The sequence below is a fragment of the Cheilinus undulatus genome, linkage group 8 (assembly GCF_018320785.1).
Source record: "Cheilinus undulatus linkage group 8, ASM1832078v1, whole genome shotgun sequence".
Taxonomy (NCBI): Eukaryota; Metazoa; Chordata; class Actinopteri; order Labriformes; family Labridae; genus Cheilinus; species Cheilinus undulatus.
Genome location: NC_054872.1, coordinates 25672574 through 25686800, shown reverse-complemented (window position 1 = coordinate 25686800; position 14227 = coordinate 25672574). Strand labels below are relative to the sequence as shown.

Below are 14227 nucleotides of genomic sequence, written 5' to 3'. Positions count from 1 at the left end.
TTGATGATTTAATGATGCCTTCAACACTAAAATATGTCCTAATAAACAAAATAATATTGAAAGCAACAACTAATCATCTTATGAGACATTTGAACAGTGGCAGTTCAAACCCTTTATATAGCGTAGGCCATTTTTGACTATTGCAGCCCATCAAACTTCCTTCAAACATCATATTCAAAACTGGAAAGAACTTTACTTTGGGACCAAATGTCACTTCCACTGTAGAGAAATTAATCTAAAAAAATCTAAAGATTATCACCTCAGCAGCCAATATTTATCTCTTCCTGCATTTCAATTAAATTAGCGCCTGCTTGACGAACCTGGTGGCTTTTCATTTTTCTCTAATTACCCCTTGGATGTCAGGCAAGGCCCCAATTTTACGGCACAGGGTCCTCATGGTCTGGGTCTGGTTCAACTCTATATCTTCACAAGCCAGAATTAATGTACTATTGATAGAACCATTACTCCACCAAATTAAAGTCCTTCCTGATGGATTGGCTTGTAGTCTTCCGTCAGCCATGAAAGGAATAATTAGTATTCATTACTTCACACTCTACAACATTCCAATTATTAATGAACTTCAGCTGTGGATCCCCACCAGATCCATCATGGCCGCCCCAGCAGGTTGTATTAATCATCGACAGAAACAAGTGTGTGGGTCATCTACAAGGGATAAACTTATAATCAGATTTACAATGATGAATTGTTACGTCTGGATGGACAGGACTTCAGGGAAAGTTCAATGAACATACACCAAATATTCAATATTCATGGTTGTTCATAGATCACAGCAAGAAAGATGTAAACAACTTTGAGGAGGGAATCAAAACAGATTGTCAATATGTGGTATAATTCTCTGTACTTTGTTCTACTATTTGGGACATTTGCTAGATTTGAGGGTACAAGGAAAAAAGTAATTATAGAACAGCTATTTTAGCTCTGAACTGGTCTAGAGTGGTCAGCATTCTTTCTAAAATTAACCAAATCTACCAGAAATGCATTTCAGACCAATACCACTTAAAACAATATGTATCGCTATAAACATATTGTGGAGGATTGTTTGACATAAACTCAACACAAACTCTAATTTATATCTAATGACATTACAATTAACACTCTGCTGTGCTTTTTAAATCATCTAAATACAGCTAGTAATCCTAATTACTGAAAGCAGACCTAGCAATGTTTCAGCTTAAAATAATTAAAATGAATAAGTTTCAACAAATCACCTATCAAAGTCTCAAATTTATCTAACATGAAGTGAGTTTGCCATAATGATGGAGGATGACTGGATTTAGTGTTACATGCCATCTTTTTGTGGCTGACAGGAGTCCTTATACATAACCATGACTGCCTTTAATTCAGCTTTTACACTGGGGCTCAGCTGTTCAATATTCATCACACCTGAAGAATATGAACACACAAATATACATCTATCACCCATGTTGAGGGGCAGATCAATATGTTGGCCTCTGGGATTCAGAACACGCGCCGCAAATTCATTTATAATCTGAGGAGTGGGCAATAATAATGCATTCAGTCATGTCTTACTGGTGTTCCAGTGCTCAGGGAGATTCAGCCATCTGGCAAATATGCCTCGGTTGTCTTACAACACAGACATTTGGACAAGTTGCAGCATATTGACTTGGAAATCTACAAAGATACTAAAACCATCAATTGATCTGAAGAGCTTAACGCTAAATAGCCTCTACAAAACAGAATTCTCCTTTAGGGAGCTTGTTTGATGGTTCATATGTGTGATCGGCGTATGCATAGCAACATAAATTTAACGTTTTTTAGTACAAACCTTCCTCTTTTGATTGTGGTTCTGCCTAGAAGAGGTTCCATAACAGGGTCTACTTTTTCTGGCAGATTTTCTATCAGAACAATGTCACCACAGGCAAGTGCTTGTTCAATCACATCAAGATACCTGAGAAAAAAAAGTTTTAAGAAACACTTTGTAACATGCACTTTTCCTTAATAAAACTTCCTGACTGATAAAACAGCATATTGTGATTAGCAACAGCAGGTAGACAGACTGCAGCCCCTCTAACCCTTTCTGTCCCAGCTGCACCACCCTCAGCTCTAGTCCTAGCCGGTTTCGGATCCACTTGATGCCCTGCTGCTGTGGGTCAATGATGAGTGGCCAACGCTCACTGGTGGTCAGGATGGCAGCATTTTCAGTGGACATCCTATCATTTGGCAGGCCTTGGTTATGCCAGGCAGCCACAGTGGCATCATCTGTAAGCATGAGGATTGGATCCAGGCCATCTGTCAGGGGTACAGAGACCTGGAACAGAAAACCATGAATGATGTCACTATAGTTGGAGTACTGGTGCCTGGACAATGAGCTCCAGCTCATAGACCGCTGTTTGCTTCAAGAGAGAAGACTTTCACTTTTAAACAACTACAGTTTAAAATACAGACAACCTTATGTAAAACTGGCCTTACCTTCTGAGACTGAAGGAAAGGAATCCAAGCCTTATTCAGGAGCTCGGTCCTGTACTGCCTGGTGAAGTAACCCATGTAGGAGACGAATGCTGAGGTGATGAGGACATCACCATACAAGGTTTTCTGCTGTTTTTCATACTGAACAATTGCCTGTGACCAGCGCTCCTTCTCTAACTAAAACAAACACAGATCAGACTTCAATATAATTTTAGAAAAACACAGGACTCACAAAACATATTATAGATGGAAAGAAATAAATTGGACCTAAGAGCATAAACACTAAAGACAAAAAGAAATGTATACAAAAGAATGTGAAACTCCCTGTTCAGTCTATTGTTTTACCCAATAAGACACAGGCAGTAAAGCATATAACTGCATTTACCTTAAATAGCTTTGGAAGTTGGCTGTAGATGCACTCAGCATTAATTCTGCATTAATTTAAACCTTCAATACTACGACTGTGACAGCACCACAACAATAAATCATACACGGCATTTTCTTACAAGGGGCTGTGGATCCAGAATATGTCACATAATAAATTCTCGGACAGTTAAAAATCACTATAATTTTACTCTAATGTATTATGGATTGCCTGTAATATCACTCAGTCTGGGGTGAGACATTGTTAATTTCCAACAGCTGTTGAGGCTTTGAGGTAAGTTAATGATTAAATATAGACGGCCTGATTTATTAGTCTGAACACTATTGCTTCCAGGTCAATGCCATAAAGACAAAACATTTATCTTGATATGCTAAAAGCCAAGCTGTTTCATGCAAACCACATTTATTTTCTGGAATTGGAAAGTCGAACTTGCAAAGTGGCAAATGAAATGGCCCTCTTTTATTACATATTGGTATTCATAGGGATCACAGATTCTTTTTCTTTAAAAAGGCATGAACAGGAAAGCTAAAGTTTATGCTAAATTCAACATTAATAGTTTCCATAAACTTATATTCTATAACGTCCTCTTATTATTTTGTTAAGCTGGAAAAATACCTTGAGAAATTATTTTAGTTCAATGTCATGTAGAGACCAAATGCAGAAAATTCACACTAAATCTGGTTGCTGCACACACAGAGAGCAGTGTTAGTGCAGTGTTTTTGCCATTCTCCATTTGGAAACAGTTCAGCCAGCCAGTTGCCCTGTTCAGCCATGCGTTTCTGTGGTCCAGCCCTGTCTACCTGTCTCACAAGTTACCAGTATGCTGCTGGGCCAGGCTGTAAAATCTCTCTACTCACACAATCATAAGGCTATCTTGCCAGGACATAACAATTTCTGGTCCAGATTACTGGATCAGCAGCCCTTCACCATGCAGACAGTTTACCTTATGTCAGGTCAGCCACAATGACACCATTAACTCTTCTATCCCTTCTTGTTTACCTCGAGGCCCTTGACTAGTCGGTTGGCGAGCTCAATGGTCTGGTTGGTTTGCATCACCTCCTCCTGACAGCTAATTTTCTCGGCTGTAGCCTTTTCAAACTGAGCTGTTAGGCTCTGGAGGCTGCTATCAAGGTCCTAACAAAACAAATCCAAAGGAACCATGGAAATTAAACACCATCAAGAGAATGTAGCTTTTAGACTAAGTGATTTAATTGAGTATAATGATAACTTTGCACTCACCAGTAATTTCTTTTGAACTGTTAACATTTTGGCTGTTGCTGTTTCTAGCTCCATATTAGCTTGTGATAATGCATGCCTCTTTGGAATGACCTCACAATAAATCTGAAAAAAAAAGTTAAGAAAAACAAATACAGTAAAGCAGAAACCTTCTTGCAGAAAGAAAAAGAAAAAGTACAGACAATTTAAGCTAAATAAGGGCATTATCTGACCTCATAATATCTGACTATGTTAATTATCCAGGCACAGAGACCGGCTGCGGCTGTAGATTTAGTCCGAACATGATCAGGGTGAAACTCTGGGTTTCTCAGATACTCTCCTTTCACCACAGTCAAACAGGACTCAGGGATGTGCTCCTTGTCATATGACATTAGAGCCTGCAGAAATACATCCACCTGGGACACAAGACAGGATTTATATTAATACCTGAACTGCAATTTTAGTAAGATGATACTGTTACCAAGGTTTTCCTTATTATCTTAAAATGTGACACACTCAAAAACTGAATGATACATTAAAATGGCTGTCCCACACAACAACATAGAAAATCTTTTTTCCCAGTTTAACTTTTATTATGACATCTTTATAAACAGGCGTATTCACATATCTGCTAAAACATGCAGCTGCACACTAAAAGGTCTTTTTGTTATCCTTAAAGTTCCTTTCTTCAAAGCACATATAAAACATGTTCATTTTAACAGTTGAATAAATATGATCAACCAACAAACACATTTAATAACTTATTACTGTATGTTTAAAATGCTACGAAACAAAAAAAGCATTGATCTCGATCTTATAGATTCAACTTGCTTTTCAATCAACGAAATCTTTTCTTTTAAGGCCACACTTGCATTAATAGCAGCTAAAGGTTAAGATACATTTTGCTCCCCTTCTGACTGAGCATATTCATAGAGCCATCTAGCTGTAATGTGAGCTTTGGAGAGACGCTGGGTAGGGCCTAGGTCAAGGCTCAGACACAAATTAGATTGCCATTAATCAGGCAGATGTGATTGACATGGTGACAGCTTAACCTTGCCCATGAAGGCCCGTGCAGCCTTCCAGCTCCGATCCTTAGGCACTCGACCACGGGGAGCTAGCAGAACCATCACAGCTGCTGCTACATTGATCACTGCAGCTGGAGGGTTTGGAAAAGCCTTCAGCTCAGTAAGATTCACCTAAAAAGAATAATAAAAATTGAAAGTAATCTTCAGAATGACTTAGGATATGTTAAATTCGGTCCAGACAGGAAAAATGAAGCACCTTGTTGAGGGTGTGTAGTGCTGCTGTGGCAGCTGTCAGTGATGGCTCTGCTTTGGTGAGGTCATTTTCACAATCTCTCTGTTTGACTGAAACTTCTGCCTGAATGACAGCAACCTGTACAAAGTTATCATAATGAGCTAAATCCTCAATAAAGAAAATGTAGTGCATGATGTGATATTATGAGAACAATTTTAAGTGTATGAAAAACAGTATACATTTGCATTTCTCACCTTCTGTGCCTCAGCATCTGCAGCCTCTCTCTTGCTGCTGACCCTCTCTGTCTGCAGTCCTATCTTTGTAATTAGAGCCTCAATTTTCTGTTTTTTAAAGGTCAGCTCTGATTCTTGGTATGCCAATTTAGCTTTTAGATCCTCAACCTAAGACAGAGTTAGAAAAAAAATGATTACACATACTTGGGTGGGTAATATACTTAATGTCAGGGAAAAGGCTACATTGTTAAAATTTAACAAAAATACTATTCCTAATTTTCCAACATCAACCTTGTACCTCCAACCAAACCCTTCTATTACCCTCCTCCACTGTACCTGAGAAAAATGCTGACCTGAGTGGCGGTACTCTGTAGTTTCTGAAGGCCGCTTTCAAGCCGGCTCATCTTGTGCTGGAGCTGAGCCCGGCTCTTCTCCAGAAGGTTCCTGTACAGGCTGATTTGCTGGAGAAAGCTCTTGGGGGTGGTGTAATTGTACCTCTTCTCATTGCGCTGGTATTTTTCACTTGCCTGGTTGACACTGGTGTGAACGTAGGCCATGAAAAGACTGATGGATTCCTGTACGGCAGGCTGTAAAAATAAGCAGACAAGGGTGGAGAGGGGAGAACACGGCAAGTAGGATTGAGTAGAGTTTAACATCCCAGACCTGATGGGGACTGAAATATTATCTTCATAAATTTTGAATTCATCTACAAGTTTTGCCATCTCACTAGGCTGGCCCTGACTTACTCAATCTGAAATTTAGGTGCAGCTAGCAGGAATGATTAGGCTTTGAAACCTCTGTGAAAATAATGTGTTTAGACCACTGACATGCAGCTTGTAAAACATGCACACTGTTTACATTATCTCTGATGTCCTCCAACTTTCTCAACACTGTCAACCACTGCTGTTGTGCTATATTCAAACAAGGTATTTATCATGTGGTGCTCAATGACACAGAGCCTCTATTAATCACACAGTTAGCGATCAATTAATGCAAAAACAAATGAGCAGAGAATACAAGGATCAAACCTAACCATAACTCACAAAAAGCCATTGTTAATGATCATGGAGTCAGATACAAAAAAATCATTATTAATTAAGGGCTGACATAATGCTTTTTGACAAAGCATGCTATGTTCACTTGGGATGCGAAAGAAATTCTCATTGATTGGTGTTCAATGACAGCTATTGGTGGCATATGCATTTCTAATTTTAAACAAATGATGATTTGATTTCTTGTTTCCTTGCCTCTTTAGAAAAGATAGTCATTAATGATGCTAACAGTACAATAATGTCTCCCATTTTCTTATAACTTTTCACATTGTACTTATCAAAAAAAACAAACTTTCTGCATACACCAAAAAAACAAATGATTATTTTTGGAACTGTTAAGCATTTGCTTATGACAATAAAATCATGTTTGACACTGAAAAGAATGAAATGCACAAAAAGAAGTTGATTTTTCTATCCATTAATAAATGGATCAATTGCCTAAACGTTGCAGCTTCCACTTTTCAACCCATTCTGGCATACTGATCCACTACAGCTGCTGCCGGCTCTCATAGTACTCCTGCTTTGAGAGCCCTCTACTTCTTCTATTTGTGTAATAATGCTCTAATAACATCTCAGATACTATTATGACACATTTTTTGCTACACCTGAACTTGCACATGTGGACAGATGTCAGTAGTGGAAAATCATAGTCTGGCACATGTTCACATATGTGATGACACTCTCCTAGTTGTGACAGCTGTGCCTCCTTAGTGGGTCGTTATGTGCTTAATCACTCTTCTCTCATTAACATAAATGATTCTGGGTTGTGATCGTTCCTCTGCTATGATGGAAAACAATGATATGCCTGCACTCACTGTGAGTCTCCAGGCATGTGTTCAGCAATTTTTCAGAACCTCAGCTGAGAACTAATGATGAGGGATCTATGAAGAAGTTAATCCAGCTGCACTGTAGTAATTAGAAGGTGTTCATTAAAGTCTAACTCAGTCGTGAATAAGGGGGTACATAGCAAACTCTACTGTATGCCACACCCATAGATAAAGCCTGAACACAAATAGTGTTAAATGCTATAATATCACAAAGTTGTGTGTGACAAAAAAGAAGGGAGACACAAATATAAAAACACGAATTAGAGATAATAGACTTTGGTTAAAAGGTCTGACCTCAAGGCCTTCAATCTCTTGAATGAACCTGAAGCTGACTGTCTGTAGTGCCTCTTGGGTCCAGGGGTGAAACCAGTCGATGGTCGTGCAATGAGCAAGAGCAGGGAAACGACGGGCTCTGACACGAAGAGTGTTGCCCACTGGAGACAAACACAGTACTACCTACACAGAAAAAGAACACCTACATAGAACACCAAATTCAACGTACATTAAGAAGTTAGTACAACCATGCATGAGCATGACAAGATTTACAGCCATAAACTTAGTAAATCTAAATAAACACAGATCATAAGTAGCACAGAAAAGTCCATAAAGGAGACCATAACTGTCAGCTGTCTGTGCCCCCACTTTCATTGCCTTGGCATGAGGACAAGCAGACACATTCTCTGTTGGCTGGAGCAGACGGTGACGCTACCAGAGGTATTGGCACAACCATTAGCTGGATGACAAGCATGTATACCGAGACAAGAATTTCCTTCCTTTTAACCCCCCAGTTCATCTGGCTCTGTTAATGCAGCATGTCAAACATATTTAATATTAAACAGCAGCTGTGCTTTCAAATTTCTTATGTTTCTATCAACTACTCATATATGAGTTGGTCATTTTTTGTGACTTCCAGTTTAAAAGCTAAAAGAATTTTCTTTTTTCTTTAAGGTAGCCAACAGATGACCTAAGAATGAGCCTGTGGTATTGCTTTTAAAGATAATGGTTGTCTAACTTAAAAGAATTATTTGCTTTACTATCTGTAAATGGAGAAAAAAATGCAGTTAAAGGTTGTTCATGTAAAAGTTACAATATATTAACAAGACATTCATCTTAGCAGAACAGCCCATATTTACATCATTACAGAACAGCGGCGACATACATTTGAACACTGTTCATCTCATATCATATCATCAATTCTTCAGACTTGTTTAGCTGAATCTGAATGAATTTGGATGTTTTAACATGACTTCACCTTTAGCTGTAGTCGAACTCTGTCGGTAAAGAATCTCCAGCAGTTCTCCCTGTTGTCAAGCAGTCCGAGAGCACGGACCTCAGCTCTCACACCTGAAACAATATTTTCAACCTCTTCCTCGCTGAGGAGCTCAGGAATTTCTCCTATAATAAAAATAATAGTCAAATTAACAGAGTGATGAACTGCTGTCAATATTCATCTATTTAAAAAATTACCAACTGGAATATATATTCAAAAAAATAAAAATTAAGGTACTTTCTTATGGACCAAGAAATTTCAGTATCTATAATTATAGCAGCTACATTTTACTGGGTAAAAATATCTTTAAAAAATCATTTTTAAAATAGCTCAGTGGATAGAGCGAGCACCCATATACAGAGGCTATAGTCCTCAACGCATTGGTCACAGGATTGATTCCTGGCAATAATCTTTAAAAAAAGTTTGAGGATTACAGTCCCAACCTGATGCCAGCAAGTCGTTAACGGTGACCAAAAACCGCTCATCAGGTATCTGTGCATCAGTCAGGAGAAGAGCCACTCGCTGATTCTTTACGCCTGTCTTTAGGAATAAGCCAGCCAGATCCATCTAAACACAAACATAATCATCATGAATAAACAACTGTACAATTTTCACATGAAGACTAAAAGCAATCAATGATGTAGCACAAGTCCTTTGATAAGATCTTGATTTTTAAACTGCTATTTAATGACTGAATTGATAAACTTGCTCCATCAATAAGACATTGAAACATATTCCGGTGGCTTTAAATGGTATTGGACAAGTATTAGATCAATGAGGGAACTGCACAAAACTGAATAATATTAATATTATTCATGCAGCCAGAACAGTGGACAACACAAGGACAGGAAAGCATGTCAGTCTAATGTTGTCCATTTTCATACTGGCATATTTTCAATTGTTGTGCTATCTTCATATTCTGTAACCCCACCAACATTTACCTTGAAGTCCTGGATGCTGTAACCCTTAGTCAGAGTGGTTTGGAAGACTTCCACAGAAGATATGTAGGCAGCGAGACGAGTCAGGCTCTGCTTCCCGCTGCCCCCAACCCCAACCAGTAAGCCATAACCCCTTGGGGACTCGAGGATGCGACTAATGCGACAACTAGAAACATCATCTCTGTTATGTCATGACATATCTTTATCCAACCAATCATAAATAACACATGGTGTCCATATCATCAGCTTGTTTTTTATGTATATAGCTCCATTACTATCCTTGGTGATTCAAACTGCCTTTGTCATATCTACATTCTTTTTATCAATAAATTTTCAATTTTAAGAAGTTTTTAAAAGTCTTTTTAGGTGTATATCAACATATGTCAAGAGCAATTTCAAAGGATAATGTTATTTGATGTGTAACTTAAATGTTGTTAATGTTGTTAGAATTATTATAAGCCATTCTTACACATGCTGCATGGCATCTTCAAACAGCACCAGATCCATGGCTGCATTGAGCTCATTGTAGCTCTCCAGAGCATCAGTGAGGATAGACTTGAGGGCAGTCCAGTCTGTAACACGAGTATAGGAGACTTCATCACCTGTTTGTGCAAAGTGGCAATAAAGGAGGGGCTGCTTTGTCACCATTTTCTCCTGGAGTCCCTGAAAGAGTACAAGCACTATAAATCATTTGAATCCTTCAGTTTATGTTGTTATTATTATATAGAACAGCCATTTGTACTGTTTACTCTGTTTATCAGAATCTGTGTTGCACCTCAAAGCATTCATGCACAGTCTCCATCTGGAGCCTCCGGAAGAGCTGCAAGTCCGTGACATCTACCAGTCTGTCTGAGTACACCCTGCAGGACTCGTGGAGCCACAACAGTGCCAGGTCAGTGCTGTCTTTCACACTCTCAGGCCCAGCAAAGAGGATGCCCTGAGTAACACAGATAATCACATGAATAATTCACTTCTAAATCAACACATCAAAAGTAAGTGCAAAAATATCTGATAATACCTGAAAAATGTTAGACATGTCTCGCAGATTAAACACATAGTGAAATTTGATGGCTGTGGGTAGAAAGCTGTGAAGCATCTTGTTATGAAGACTTATTGCAGCTTGGATCACTGATGCAGCACTACTCTGAGCAAGCGGACTAAAGCGTCTCTGCTTCAAATGCCCACATAGGATTGGAGAGTAGATGGACTTCAGAGCATGAGAAGAGGGAAAGTTCACAGCAAAAATTGAGAAATGTCTCTGTAGAGAGAAAAGCAAAATCAAAGATCAAAAAGGGAGAATGAGTGTGTGATCATTTTCATAGATCTTGTTTGCAACTATGTACAGATGAGGATGAAATCATAAGCACTGCCACGAGAATTTGTGCCAAAGGACACATTTTTTGGTCATCCGACCAAAGGACACATTTTTAGTATGCATGATATTCCTCCAGCTTGTCCTGAGCATACTCAAGTCTGGCTTTAAGGTTTCTCTCCTTCCCCTGAGTTTTATAGTCTGCAATCTAGTAGTCCATTCCCATGCATGGCTGTAGTGATTGTTCTCTTTCAGTCTATAATTCCTGACTTAGCTAAGTCATTTACTAGTGTCTTGGCAGTTTTTTCTGGTCTTTTTAGACACATCTCTCACTAGTTTTCTTTCCAGAGTCTTTGAAATCTTCCTCTTCCTACCTCTGCAAAGCTGTGTCTGTACTGTGTGAGGCTCTCTTTGAATTTCTTGATGATACTTCTCACTTCAGTTCTTGACACTTGGAAACACCATGATTTCTTTGTATATCCTTCTCCTGCTTTGTGAGCATCAATAATCCTTTTTCTCAAGTCTAAACTGATTTCTTTTGTTATTGCCACAATGCTTTCTCAAGCGGCAGCTCAAACCCTTACTGAAGTCTTTATACTGTTTTTAAATTAGAAGAAAGGTCAATTCTAAAGGAGCAAATAAATTTGACCCTGGTAGTTCATGGTTAAAGTAATTCTGTTTCTGTACGTACTAATGAAGATAATGTAAGCATTCAAAATAATACTAGGACGTTTGGAAAAGCTGTGTTAACAATTCATTGATCTGTTTAACAGCACAAGGGAAATTCTTAAAAAAAGACATTTTCATAGGGATGATAATAAGTTCATCCTCATCTGTAAATGAAGTAAGTCCCTCATAAGTATCTACATATAAAGATGTGCTTCACATGTCTTAATTTACAGAGAATGACAGCATTTGGGATGACTTCACAATTATTCTGCCACGGGGGCTTTTAAAGCACATGATGTTCTTCATAATCCACACAATATTCCATCTGCACTTGCTTAAAGCTTTAAGATACTTGAAACCTCTAAGGTTTAAAAGACATCATCAGTTTTTTATGTGCATAGAAAAAAGAAACTAGGCTTTAAAATAGGAGTCTTATCATACATCATCACAAACTAAGTGTGAAATCAAATTCAACAACAGAATAACCTGTAGTCTTGGGTTGATTTTAAAGTTCCCAGAAGTTGGATTCATACAAGCAACAACCTGGGTGTTGTGTATTTCTTTCAGGGTCAGTTTCTGTCTGTCATACCTGTTAAGAGTAAAAAGAAGGACAAAAAGTGATGTACTAAAGATAGAAAACTGTGGTTGGTAAACAGTAGACAGCTGATTCATCCTAGGGTATGAGACACACAACAGAAAACAATCTATCTTTGAGGGGTCTTCTCACCAATGACCATAATCCAGATGCTGGCGGATTAGTGTGTGAGGTTGAACTGTTCCAAAACTGTCGACAGCAGGCATGTTTAAATCATCAATAAAATAAACCATTCTTCTGTTGCCCACAGGGGAGTAACTTTTGCCTGCTTTTTTCTCCAATGATTGCTCCAAAATCCCTGCAAAGAAAGTAATTCATCACAAAATCAACAACAATAAAAGCTATTACCCTTATAACTGTTCAATAAAACAAAGAGGACATGAAGTTAGACCATTTTTATGAGGCTAGGGTAATTTTCCATATATCAAATCAGCTTAAACTTCAGGGGGCTCATAAGACTAGAGTTATCTGCAGTCATAGCAGAGGCAGAGGTTTTCTCTCCCTTCACATTCTCGAGTCCATCACTACCAGTAGATGGTGCTATAGTTTACCAAATGTGCACATCTAAACTACGGAACAATCCAAAAACTTCACTAACCCTGCAGTGTAAGTGATGTCGTGTAGTAGTTGAAAGGTATTTTTGTAGTCATGTAACTTTCTGGCAGACAGTCTAACTTGTTTTTGACAAGTGCCGTCTTTCCCACTCCAGCATTCCCCACAAGCATTACAGGCTGTCTCCTCTCCAGCAACAAGTCCATGAAGTAGCGAAGACTCACAGTCTCTGCTGTGTGTACCAGAACAGCCTGCAATCATAGAGCCAGCAGGATGACAGAGAACAGAAACATACATAGTTATTATGGCTTTCTTTGAGTGTGATTTATTGACAGACATGTGTTCAGTGAATTGTATGTGATTTATAATTTCTTGTATTTCCCTAGTACACTACAACTATTCTGTCATAATAGCATCATTTGCTCAGAACAAAACCCTACTAATTATGGCTCAGCAAGAGCCTTTGGAGCATTCGCAGCTGTACGCAGGAGCATGGAGATAGACAATAGCGCGTGGGTGATAGCTCAAGCCTTGTTGCTCATGCCTTCACCCCCACACAGTCTGGTATGGGGTGTAGTAGATGGTAATCAGACACAGTGGAAAACCTATCATCCATTCTTGCACCCCTGCCATAACCTCATGATGTGACTCTGCCCTCTCCTATTATGTTCACTGAAGCTTAAATATATTTTTATATGAGCGCATTGTTCATTTCTGGTTATTTTACTTTAATAGGATTGCTTCTAGTGATTGTGTATGTGATTATTTGTCGAACTAGTTTGAAAAGTCTTTGTTTCTGGAGTTAGATGAAGGGTCCTGTGCTGGTGTTTTATCGTTTTAGGTTCTTACCTGTAATGGTGTATCAGTTTCCATTACAAATGGAGGCACAGTATCGCTCCATGGCAGAAAGCGTTTGGTTTGAGGGTCAAGGTAGTAGTCAAACACTGTGCCCTGTGCTGGTAGCTTCACTGTCTTCATTTCTTTGGTCCACCACTGACTGAATTCTACCCCATAATCAGAAAGCTGGGGGAGTGAAATAAGATTTATTATCAAACATCCAACCATTAGTCTATGTAAACTTATATTATTCTTGGTCACTTGAGACTCTTAACATCTCCCTCAACAATAGATATTCAATCTTTATTACAGAAGAACAAAGACAGTGCAGGAGGTGAGCAGAGAAATAACTATGGGGACATCTACAAAGAACATTTAAATAGAATCCAGCAGTCCTTTATGTAGATTGCAAAATTACCAAAAGAACTGATTGCTTTATACAGAATGTACAGGTTCTTTCTAGGGTGAAATTTTTAGTTTTAAACACCTAAGAAGTAATGAGCCTTAAACACAAAAACTTGGCAGTGTGCCATTGTTATATCATAATTAATGTGCTAAAAGTTTCCCTAATAGTCACTTTAAATAATTTAATTTGTAGAAGAAAATACAATCAATATTCTAATACTATACTTAACAT

The 14227-nt window shown here is 38.5% G+C and overlaps 1 protein-coding gene across 1 annotated transcript in view; it reads right to left on the bottom strand.

Annotated features, from left to right (window-relative positions):
• The window catches only part of LOC121513518 (dynein heavy chain 11, axonemal), a 44420-nt gene that overhangs the window by 11412 nt on the left and 18781 nt on the right, over positions 1–14227 (bottom strand). Inside the window, exons 45-65 of the mRNA XM_041793318.1 lie at positions 13603–13776; positions 12800–13004; positions 12334–12499; positions 12093–12195; positions 10644–10883; positions 10401–10562; positions 10095–10288; positions 9629–9791; positions 9131–9254; positions 8670–8812; positions 7712–7873; positions 5892–6125; positions 5560–5706; positions 5330–5443; positions 5101–5244; positions 4282–4464; positions 4073–4174; positions 3833–3967; positions 2452–2625; positions 2055–2290; positions 1808–1930 (exon numbers count right to left, since the gene is read on the bottom strand). Coding sequence (XP_041649252.1) covers positions 1808–1930; positions 2055–2290; positions 2452–2625; positions 3833–3967; positions 4073–4174; positions 4282–4464; positions 5101–5244; positions 5330–5443; positions 5560–5706; positions 5892–6125; positions 7712–7873; positions 8670–8812; positions 9131–9254; positions 9629–9791; positions 10095–10288; positions 10401–10562; positions 10644–10883; positions 12093–12195; positions 12334–12499; positions 12800–13004; positions 13603–13776 — 3428 coding nt within the window. The remainder of the gene's footprint in view (positions 1–1807; positions 1931–2054; positions 2291–2451; positions 2626–3832; positions 3968–4072; positions 4175–4281; positions 4465–5100; positions 5245–5329; positions 5444–5559; positions 5707–5891; positions 6126–7711; positions 7874–8669; positions 8813–9130; positions 9255–9628; positions 9792–10094; positions 10289–10400; positions 10563–10643; positions 10884–12092; positions 12196–12333; positions 12500–12799; positions 13005–13602; positions 13777–14227) is intronic.